Source organism: Seriola lalandi, unplaced genomic scaffold (genome assembly GCF_002814215.2).
Source record: "Seriola lalandi dorsalis isolate HSWRI2012SDOR001 ecotype SW California unplaced genomic scaffold, Sedor1 jcf7180002054672, whole genome shotgun sequence".
Taxonomy (NCBI): Eukaryota; Metazoa; Chordata; class Actinopteri; order Carangiformes; family Carangidae; genus Seriola; species Seriola lalandi.
The window spans coordinates 2,653,948-2,665,718 of record NW_019525225.1 but is presented as its reverse complement, the minus strand read 5'-3'; the positions used below and the strand labels follow the sequence as shown (position 1 = coordinate 2,665,718).

At 39.7% G+C, this 11,771-nt stretch overlaps 1 protein-coding gene across 1 annotated transcript in view; it reads left to right on the top strand.

Moving 5' to 3' along the window:
* tex14 (testis expressed 14, intercellular bridge forming factor) overlaps positions 1 to 11,006 on the top strand; it is a 26,822-nt gene extending 15,816 nt beyond the window's left edge. The window contains exons 13-23 of the mRNA XM_023421351.2: positions 1 to 322; positions 1,504 to 1,594; positions 1,702 to 1,786; positions 5,317 to 5,450; positions 6,036 to 6,148; positions 6,336 to 6,750; positions 7,692 to 7,808; positions 7,911 to 8,016; positions 9,011 to 9,100; positions 9,357 to 9,444; positions 10,753 to 11,006. The exon at positions 1 to 322 is cut by the window's left edge and continues 481 nt beyond it. Of these exons, the coding sequence (XP_023277119.2) occupies positions 1 to 322; positions 1,504 to 1,594; positions 1,702 to 1,786; positions 5,317 to 5,450; positions 6,036 to 6,148; positions 6,336 to 6,750; positions 7,692 to 7,808; positions 7,911 to 8,016; positions 9,011 to 9,100; positions 9,357 to 9,393 (1,510 nt within the window). The 3' untranslated portion in view covers positions 9,394 to 9,444; positions 10,753 to 11,006. The remainder of the gene's footprint in view (positions 323 to 1,503; positions 1,595 to 1,701; positions 1,787 to 5,316; positions 5,451 to 6,035; positions 6,149 to 6,335; positions 6,751 to 7,691; positions 7,809 to 7,910; positions 8,017 to 9,010; positions 9,101 to 9,356; positions 9,445 to 10,752) is intronic.
* Positions 11,007 to 11,771: the final 765 nt, after the last annotated feature.

Sequence of the window (11,771 nt, the reverse complement as noted above, 5' to 3'; positions counted from 1 at the left end):
AGTTAATACTGCTGCTGCACCACCCTCAAAGCATTACAGTCTCTTTCTGCAAAGGGAGGATCATTGGGTACAGAACCTGGAGGCCCAGCTCCTGAGCAGAGATTGGGAACTGCTGAGCCATAAAGATTTGGCTTTGTGGCAGAGTCACTATCCAGCTGAACAGCAGCATTATGAGCAGGACTGGTCGCTGCAACTTTCTTCACGTAGCTATATGACAGAGAGCCATTCAGAGAGAGCTGATCACAGCACAAACAAGCTGAGCCAGTACAGATCAGCTCTGAACGACAGCCTTGTCAACGTCTTCTCTGGGAATAAGCTGCAGGTGAGTTATAAAAAGGCTGTTAAAGTGTTTTATGGGCGTCATCTTCTTATAATTGGTTCCAGACAATCTGTGTAGAAGTTTTTTTGCTTTGAATAAATTCAAGAATTGTTTTCTAACTCAAACTCTGCCACTATCCGTGGATTTATAGCCCATTTTGCATGTTTACATACCATTTAAAAACTGTTCAAAATAAACCTTAACATAACATAAAAGAAGCAGCAAATAACTACATTTTGTTATATTTTGCCACATCTAAATAAATGAAAAATAAAAAAAGACCAGCCACAGCTACTCAGGTGATTTTGCTCCCGTCTCCATCTCAGCTCCACAGATAAATCCTTTTTTCTCATGTGGATAGAAAGTTGAGGACACCAGTTCACACAATCAAATGTCTCTCCTGGATGTGTGGACATATCTGTAGAGGAATACCAGGCATGGATTAGACATATGAAAACTATGTTGTCACTCATGAAGTAACACAATGGCAAATCTGTTTGCATGTCTAATCAGTCATTGTTAATCCTCTGCAGATATGGTTCAGGCATCCAGCATTCACTGATTTCAGGAGAGACATTGTTGGCCTGTAAATTATGTGTATTCACAATTTCCCGCACATAAAGTGGTATTTATAAAAGCAGAAAGTGCATTTCTCATTGACGTCAGCCTACAGGGAGCAGTTTTCTAGAGATAGCTGAGGGTGATATGATGAGTCTTTAACTCATGGGTGAACATTTGGATTCGAAGGAGACAGCAGTGTGTGGGTGCTGCACAGCTGTCTCCTTACCTGGATGATGTTTCAGCTGGGTCATAGGAAACTCCAGTGAGTTTTGTGAGAGGCCAGAGTTTGAATTCAAATCCCAAACTACACACAAAAGTGAGGTCAGGCTTCTGGACTTCATGTAGGCCCTCTATTGTTCTGACAAAATGGCAAGAGATCCAAAAAGGATATGTGTATAAAATGATGCATAAGGATCTCCTCATTTGATATTGTGTCGGTTTGAATGATCTCACTTAGTGTAAACATCATAAAGCTTAAATGAAGAGCTGGAACAAGATAATACACTATATGACACGCTCAGTCTGAGGAATAAAATTATGTTCCAAGCTGTTTAAGGGGAAATTAAAGGGTAAAGACAAAAATGCCCATTGCTTACAGAGTAAACGTGATGTGTCTCCTCCAGACATCCAGTTCACCAGAATATGCAAATGTTACAGTGGAGGTGTGCAGGCCAGCACCTAGTGAGAGTCCACTGCTCGATATTTGCAACAACAGTAAGACGCTGATATTTCCTGTCACCACTGAGCTGTGAAAATTGTGTGAGGGAGATGTTTGCAAAGGGCTGTAAATGTTTGATTGCTTTCTCTGTCTCTCTCCCCAGAATGCGAGAGCTTTCCAAAGATCTGTGAGGAAACAGATGCAGATGTCAGTGGAACACAGACACAGTATACACCCAACACTAACATGTAAGGACTCTTACACGGACCTCTGGACTTCATATTGCAGTGTATTGAGACACCTGTCACTTTGCACTGTAGCACTGACAGTAATCAAATATGAATTTTTTTTTGGTTATAACTACTTCCCATGAATATGTATGATATATATTCATTAAAGCATAAATGTCGTTCCCGGGTGAGAACTGCACTGAGCCCTTAAATCCAAACCAACAATAATTTCCTTCTTATAGAAGCACTTTGCAGCCTGTGCATGCAACTGATAATAAATCGTAAATATGAAACCACATCCCCATATCTTTACTAGAATTAACCAGAAAAGACGATAAAGTCAAACAATTAAACAAGAATGACGAACAATAAATAAAAAGTATGGACACCACGGCTGATGGCCATAAACTTTATGTAGTGACATTAAACTACTAACAATATTAACTGCACAGTGCCTGCAGCCCACAAAGGTATTATAAAAAAAGAAAGCCTGCACAGTGTATGCACATACACGCACAATGCGTGGCACCGCAGTGGTTATTATGTGCTCCTCTGGATGTTGAGTTACAACAATCAAGAAGTGTATTGTCGTAACGTCATTCTGTAAATCTTGATTATGGTGTTCTCCATAATCTGCCTGAGGTTCAGTTTCTCTACTCATTCATTCTCAATGCAAAATTGAGCCAATTCATTCATCCTCAGTGTTTCACTGCACTTCTCCAAGTTTTGGAACAGTCAGAGAGCGTGAGCATTTTGCAGTCACAACAGGGACTGTCAAAAACAGCAGAAAGATTGTGTGCACAACCGCAGACACACAGGCAGGCTGGATTGACAGGTGTAAGGGAAGCAGGGAATAGGAGACAGGTCAGCAGATGGATTTGACAGTCAGGTGACTAGGATAGGGAGGAAAGTCTGAGGACATCTGGTGCGCGGATGGAGAGTGACAGGAGACAGAGCCCAAAGTTGAATTGTGTAATGAAGACATACACTACAGTTAGCCTGAGAATCCAGGGACTCTTTGACAGACAGTCTACTGTTTTTCTTTTTTTTCTTTTAAAATGTACCAAATGTTCCTTTTGAAGCACTCAGGCTGTGTCCATAATTACTCCCAGAATATGCAAATGTGGTGCACTTTGTGGTGCACTTTTCACACACATCTTTACTCTCTCAGAGTGTCTGATTTTTGAGGGGAGAAATGTATCCACTATGGGTGATGAGAAATTACTGTTTGCCAGTTTTCTGTTTCCGTGTGCCTTGTGACTGCACAACACAGTGCAGCAGCAAAGCTAACCAAAACCAACGTGATATTGAGTAGCCAGCTGACAAATGTTGGGTTCTTTTTAAATTGAACTCAAGTTCAGATTGTGCTGCCGTTGGTTACCACAACAGTTCAAGGAAGCTGAAGAATTTGTGTAGAACAGTGTCCTGTGCCCTACACCTTGTATTCCATGCCAGTGAAGGGGGAAAGGAAACCAGCACTTGCAGATTAGTGTTTTCCTCTGAAGAAAGTATATATTTGCTCTTTCCACTTCATTAATGAGAAGCCCACAGAACCGAATCCCTATCCGGAGCTCTATCTACCCATATGCAAATGTATATATGAACATATATTATGTATATTATATTATATTTCGACCGTTCACTCCCAGATTTTCTGCTGTTCTTCTCTGCAGATCCTCTTAAGTTCTGTCTGTCTCTGAATCTGTTGGAGAGGGACATTATACACTGTTGCCCATAAAGTTGGAATAATTTTGTTTTCAGACACAATCCTCCACAATTTAAATGCCAGTAATCACTTTGGAAGACATGTTATACCATGCAAAAATTCATTGTAGATATTTTAATTATATGTACATATACAATTGTACTTTGGGTATTTAATATATGTTATGAACTTACAGTATATCTTCATATATCCAGAGGATGTATATATGTGATAATAATATAAGTGACTTATGGGGCAACACTCTTAATATAGGGATATGCAGTATATATCATATATTACATTCCTGTATGGGTAATTCCAGTAACAATGTTCTACACAGCAAATCATAGGTTTTCATTCTTTTTTTATACTTGAAAAATCTACAGTGGCAAGAAAAAGTCAGTGAACTCTTCTTTATTAAGGATTCACCTGGCCTCCATATCCTGCCACTGTCCATTCGCTCACCAGATGCTTGTTTTCTGAATTCATTGGTTATAAAATGTGATCTGACCTTCATTTAAGTCACAAGTACAGGCAAATATAATATTCTTAAGGAAATAACACACATACAATTACAGTCTTTTGTGGCTTTACTGAACACAGCCATTAAACATTCACAGTGCTGGTGGAAACAGTCAGTGAAGCCTTGGATTTATTAACTGGTTGAACCTCTTTTGGCTCCAATAACCTGAAACCAGCTCTTCCAGTAGCTGTTGATCAGAACTGCTCATCCAGGAGGAAGATTGGACCATTCTCACTTATAGAACTGCTTCAGCTCACACATATTCTTAGGATATCTGGTGTGAGCAGCTGTCTTCAGCTCAGTCCACAGCATCTCTACTGGATTAAGGTCTGGGCTCTGACTGGACCACTCCAGAAGGTGGATTTTCTGTGTAGGGTCATTGTCTTGCTGCATCAGCAGCTTCTCCTGAGCTTCAGCAGGTGGACAGCCACTCTGACATTATCCTGGAAGAGACCTTGATAAACTTGGGAAAACATTTACCCCACGATGATGTGGAGCTATCCAAGCCCAGAGGCAGCAAAGCCCCAAATCATGATGCTGCATGTTCTTCAAACAGTTCAACCTTCAGTCCGTTAAACATTTTCCAAGTAGTGTTGTGGAGAGTCAAACTTCAGGTGCAGTGATGTTTCTTTTGATAGGAGCAGCTTCCTCTGTGTTGTCCATCGCAGGACTTGATCCTTCATGCTCCATGATGTGTGTGTGTGTTCAACTCATGAATAGAGATGTGAACCAGCTCCAATGATTTCCTTTTGCCTTTAGCTGTTACTATGAGCTTCTTTGTTACTGATCACATCCTCTAAAGTTCTGTCTTTCTCTGCATCTGTTGGAGGGGAATGTCTGTGGACATCATTTTCATGTCTGTCCGGAGGGCCAGCTCTAGGAAGAGACCTGGTTGTTCCAGACTTCTTTCAGAATGAATGGAGGCCACTCTCGGGAACCTCCAATACAGCAGAAATGTTTTTGTATCCCTCTCCAGATCTGAGCCTCGACACAATCCTGTCTCTGAGCTCTGCAAGCAGTTCCTTCCTCTTCATGGTTTCCACTCTGATCTGCATTATCAGCTGTAAGACCTTATATAGACAGGTGTGTGTCTTTCCACATCCTGTCCAATCAGCTGAATTTATCACAGGTGGACTCCAATCCAGATTTCCCAATCAGTGTATTTGTATATTGTAACTATATATCCTGTATATACAGCCCATCCCAGAATAATAAGCAATGAGAAGATAACATAATCTGTCTTTCTTTCTCTGTGTGTGTGTGTGTGTGTGTGTGTGTGTGTGTGTGTGTGTGTGTGTGTGTGTGTGTGTGTGTGTGTAGGGCTTGGTCAGACATGGCTCTGCTGGCTGAAGTCTCCAGCAGCTCATATTCTCCAACTCTGCCTCAGGAGAAACTCCACAGTATCTATGTCAACAGACATGGCCCACCCTGTAATAGTACCCCACGTAGCCCAGGTAAAAGTATGACTTGACTTGGTTTTCTTCACCATAAATATTTAGGCAATTCTACCAAGTTAAACTGTTAATAATAACAGGAGGAGGTGGATCAAATCTCCAAAAAATGTAGAATCTAGAAATGTAGAAAACAAGGGGTCTACATTCAGGCAGACACTGTAGGAATAACATCAGGGAGTTACAAGAAGACACAGTTTGGAGAACCACTAGGTGTTGTGTTGCGCAACCCCCTGAGATCAGCACTATATACTGTTTGTGGAAGAAACCTGGCCCTTCATTGTTTTAGGAACAGGTGCAGTGTACAAGCACTGTAGTAACCTGGTTATTGTAAAACTGCCGTTTTCAGATTTGTCCCCTAACCCAGGAGAGACCTTTCTGGAGAAATCTTTCCCAAATCCTCTACCTCGATAGAGAAACCATTTTCAAACATTTACGAAATTGGCTCACTGAAGAAAACTGACTGTAGTCTGGTTATTTTCATGCCTGTAAACACACTGATGTACAGCAATAAAAATTTGGATTCAAGTAAAGTAGAATATAAGTGACATTAGGCCGTTACCCGATGCATGTGTTGTGTTTTGACAGATGTACACTGGCATATGATGACGGATGTTATTGAGGCTAATCTCCCAGACTCCCCTGCCTGCAGCCATCTCCAGAGTGAAATTTTCACCACACCAAGAGAAAGCACTGTACAGGTACAAGTACAGGTGTGGGTTTCTTCAGACAATTCTGGATAGACCTGAACCAATAGTGTTAATTTACCCACTTTTAATTCCCTCCAGCAACGATATCCTATACTGTTTACATTTACTGGCTACTGTAAGACAAGAATTAGATCTTAAAGCTGACCCTTATGTGCTGTTACTTTCTGTGAATTTCCAGGGGTCAAACATTTGTCAGCCTCCACCCTTCGAGGTAGATTCTGCCAACAGTCTCCAGTGCTTCATCACAGCCAGCCAAGAAAAGCTGTTCACAGACACTGTATCTCCCAGCTCCAGTGTCCACAGAGGCCACAGCACTGAGGAAGGAGAGCACAGAGTACAACTGCAAGAGGAAGGAGAGGGAGCAGGAGTGTCTGAGCTGGAAGGGAGTGAAGAGAGGCAGGAGGAAATGGAGGGAACCAGTGTTGAGGAAGAAAAGGAGGAAGAAATGGAAGACAAGGCAGAAGAGGAGACTGAGGAAATGGAGAAAGGATTACAGATGGTCAAACAGTGCACTGAAGGAGAAGAAGAGGAGGACGAGAGAGCGAAACATGTTATAAAAGGCAGTGAGGTGGAGGAGCACGACCCACAGAGAGGTGAGAACCAACAGGCTGTACATGCAGCACCAACTTAAGCACCTAACATTTATATAAAAAAATGTAAAAAAAATACCAAAAACACAGTAGAAGAACATTCCAGTTTATTACAGCGTTTTTTTTCCATTATTCCTGTCAGTAATAATAACATTGTACTTACAGGGTTTAAGTCCAACTCCCTGACATTCCTGTCTCTCCCAAAAAATAACTTAAAACAAAAAACAAAAAAAACATTGTACTTAACGAGTTCACAGCTGAGATCTGTGAACACAGGATGAAGAAGTCTGTTGGTCAAAAAACACAAGCGGTCAGATTATGAGATGAAATCTGGTCTCATGCCGTGTGAGTTGTTTTCCACACAACAGTACTGAGGTTGAGCAGGTGTTCTGGTTCTTACAAACTGTAGTAAACCTGTGCTCAGTAGTTCCACCACTAATAATGAAAACTACTATATCGAGAAATAATTATTGTTAATGTAAATACAGGGAATGGTTGAAGTTCTGACCACACCGTTTGAAAAGCTGGATTTGATTTAATGAAAATCTTAACATGAAAACTTTAATAACCAAATATAAAGTGTTTTTATCAACAGTGTAATTTAATGTTATTTAATAGAGCAAATAACAGTGAATGGTGGAGCAAATAACAGCGACTCATTACTGAAAATTCTCAAATATATATTACATTGAGTCTCAAACAACAGAAATAGCTTGAACTAAAACATGTCCTCAAATATTGATGTTTATATTTTGATGTTGATATTTTCTCAAAAACACTGTAAGATGAGAAATGTCAGTGTAACTGGATGTTTATGGCTGATGATCAACTTGCATAAAAATAACACTGTTGAAATGAAGGGAACTCAAACAAATCTTTGAATAGCGTGCAAGAGAAGTTCATCATGGTTTATGGAGCTTTATGCATTCTACTTCACTTTACAGATGTGGGATCAGAAGTGGAGGAAGAGGAGGATGAAGATATTGATGACAGGATGAAGAACATAACAGGATTATTGGGTAACAGTGAAGAGACAGGAGACAACACCTTTGTTAACATCAGTAAGCTATAACACATGAGTGTAAGAGATTCTATTAGGTTAATTGGCATTAGTACTGTGATGTGTGCATTGTTGGCTTGTAAGTGTTGATTTGTTCACTCAGGGGACCTGGGTGCAGACACAGTCACTGCAGATCCTGAGAAGAAGAACGAGATGGGGGTGTGTCCGGAGTCATGGTGGAGTCTCAGTTTACTGGAGGATACCAACAGGTAGGTGACGGCAGCTACTGCTCTGATAACACATAGCCTGCTCAGCATGTCACACCTACTACTTCTCCTACCCCAAATATGAAGGTGTAGCAGAGGCATTGGCAGTAACCTGCTGACAGACAGCTGACCTGACACTTATAGTAGTGCTGAGGCAGCAGTGAGGAAAAGATGAAGCAAGTACAGTAGAAAAGCTCTGTGATTGGATCATTGCATGTGATCAAGCTGAGGTATATGATAATTTCTGAAAAAAGTAAGATTAATTTAGTATTTTATTTTTGGTGTCATGTCTGGAGGAAACCAGGCATAATGATTTGAACTGGTTGTCCATTTGCTGCATTGTCAGCTGTGAGACCTTTTATAAATAGGTGTGCGTCTTTCCACATCATTTCCAATCAATAGAATCTACCACAGGTAGACGCCAGTCAAGGTGTAAAAACATCTCAAAGATGCAAAGTACATAGCAAAGTAGCAAAGTGTCTGAATACTTATGTCAATGTAATATTTAACTTTTTTCTTTTTAAATTTGCAAAATTTTCTAAAATTGTGTTTTCACTTTGTCATTATGGGATATTGAATGTAGATAAATGCAGACTCACTGACAGATGTTCCCGCTCTAATCACATTAAAAATAATTTTTGGTGCTGATTTAAACACTGGTTCGAGAGTATTACAGTATAGATATTTATTATGGTATTAATATTAATAATTAGTCGTTAGTATTACATTTGAAGCTTTTTTGCATTTTTGTTGCTCATTTGATCCAAGTATTTACAGTAGTTTGCGCTTGTAGACAGAATCAGTGGAAACATTCTTGGCACAACTGTTGCTTCATGAATGAACCTCCAGCTGATTGTTCGTCTCTTAAGTCTCAGGCCTCAATCAGCTCAATCCACTTGAGCACATAAACATGAAAATTCAGGATTACTTAAACTTTCCAGTGCCTGTAGCTGAGTTGTGGTGTGACCATATGGTCTGTGTGTGCTCTCTCTGTCAGAGCCCACTCAACACTAGATGATGTGCTGCAGGGTCTTGTAGTAGACGGCACCAGAAAGAGTCCAGGAACCAGTAAAGAAGCCACCACAGTGTGAGTATCAAGTACAGACAAGGGCAGAGTTAAAGAGTAAGATGTCACTACAACTGAAAGATATGTTTTAAATTCATTACTCACTTTTATTCTGTTTGTTTTTGAGGTGAAAAACCAATGGTGTAACTTCACTCACTCGCTCACTCACTCGCTCACTCACTCACTCACTCACTCACTCACTCACTCACTCACTCACTCACTCACTCACATGTAAGGATGTAGTGAATGATATACTAAGAGTAAATCCCATGTGTAGGTTTCAGGTGTTTGAAGGACAGACTTGTGATGAATGACACGCAGGCAGCTCCGGTGATGACTGGTCCACCACCCAAATGTCTCAACTGGTAAGTTTATTAAGACTCCTATTTGAATAAAAATAAATAAATAATTATAGCCACAAGCGTCAATTCCAACTCCAATACTATGTTCCTGCACTGCAGTTTCAGGACTGCAATTAAATTTTTAGGACCCCAGTTTCTTGTGCCAGCACCACCTAGCGATTAGGAGGCTGCAGTTTCAGGACCCTATTTAACTGCCATAAAGGTTTATTCCACCCAAATACTACTTGTACTACATATATATTACTAAGTGATATATATATACTACTATATAAATACTACAAATAAATTTTGTAGTATATTTTGTAATTTTTTTTTTTTTTTAATACAATAATAAAGACTAACCATAACAAGGACTGTAAACAAATGTGTGCAACAAGTGGTCAAGTGGAGGACACTCTGGGAAAGAACCTCAACGACTCCTGAAAGGGAGAGAGAGTAGAAATAACATGTTATTTAAATTTAACTAAGGATATACCTTATATGGTACATGATGTGACCAGTGTAAATCTCTGCGTTGTGACTGGATGGATTCATTTACTCAACAGTACGTGACAAAACGTGATGGGAATATCTTTTATGCTAATAAAGCAGAAAGCGAGGTACAGTCCATGAGTGGCAGGCTCCATTTCCCTCAGCTCTTCTCCCCAGGGATGAAAGATTAGGGCAACTAAAATAAGTACAGTAAATACATTATAAACTAATACATTTTGTATATAAAGTAAAAAATGAATGACCAAAAAAGCAGAATTAATGCTAATTTAATACAAATTTTCCAGCCGCTATAATTTAATATCGTAATGTTGCTAATATATAGCATAGCCTCTAAAAGATTATAAGACATGTTCCTGCAGTACCGGAGGCTGCAGTTTCAGGACCGTAGTTGTGTATTGTTAATAATTATATATAATTTAATTAATATAAATATGGTAGATGGTTGTGTTAATAAGGTAATTAGTTTGCTACTCACTAAAGTGTTTATGTTAGCTGTCATACTCACTCTCCGTTGACCGTTCATCTTCATACAAAATGTGGTGCTGAAGTCCAAATCATTAGGTGCATTGCAGTCTCCAGTTCTACAGGAACACCCTACTCAGCAATTCGCGGGTTCTAACCCGTTTGTGCTCAACAGAGAGAAGCAGCCAAATTTCAGCTAACTACATAAAACTGCTAAAAATCCACCACAGAGACCTCTGTCGTGACGGGGGCTTCACTGGGTTCCAATGTATGACATCTCTCACTGTAAGAGTAGATAAATGTTTTTCGTTTGTGTTTGAGAGAACTGTCTTTTCTGCTCTGTTTTTGTAAATACAGGACTGTGTGGGAGCAGGAGCAGACTCTTCATGAACTACACCAACATGTTCTTTAATGTGTGAAACTGCAGTTTTGTTACTGGTGTTGTATTTCCCAGGGTGTTTTGTTTGTAGTTTGCTGTTTTTAAGAAAGCTCTGTTATTCTTGAAGATTTGACTTAAACAGTTGCTGAAGCTGTGAATACACTGTCTGTAAAGGTGTTTGTTTACATTGTGCTGTTTGAGGATGTGCAAATAAAAATCATATGCAATGCAATACCATCTGATTTTAAAACAGTCCCATCCCAACAACATATTTCCATACTTCAGCCCACACCCAGGTTTTTGTTCCAATATCAAATGATACTTTCTTGATAACTTACTTTGAGAAATACAGTATGAGCATGTTTTTGTATTCCTCAGATTATATATAAACCAGATTATGAATCTGAGTTTTTGATCAGTTCTATAAACAGTTTGGTCAGTAACAAAAAAGTATTGAGGTTCAATACCCAGCCCTGTTACACAACACTAAGAGTTCACATTTTCTAACGTTGACCCATGTCAGGAATAAACAGAACAAAATTTTAAAAAATCTGTATTTTTACATTTGAAGTATTTACAATGAAAGGACCAGGTGATGGAGATGTGATGAGCCCCACATCTGAAAGAGAGCCACTCTGACTCATGGCAGATGCAGTGGATGTGTCAGTAGAGTAAAGAAACTGGTCCAGACCCGCTGTCAGAAGACTGGTGTTCTGCTGAGATTAGTCTGAAGTCAGAGAAACCACAGACAGCGCAGTGGACTTGTTAGTCATGCGATTAGTAAACAAGTATCTTAGTCCCTGAAAATCTAGTTTTTGCTGTCCAGTGGTTTAATTACTTAGCTTGATGCAGACAGGTGCACTCCAGGACCCTGTGACATCACCATTGGTTTGGTTACAGGTGCAACAGCATAACAACCACTTTCATTGGATGTTGTTGGAAGTGAAATACAGCTTTTTTAAAATACTAGTCTGAAGAACTTGTTCTTGTTTTATGG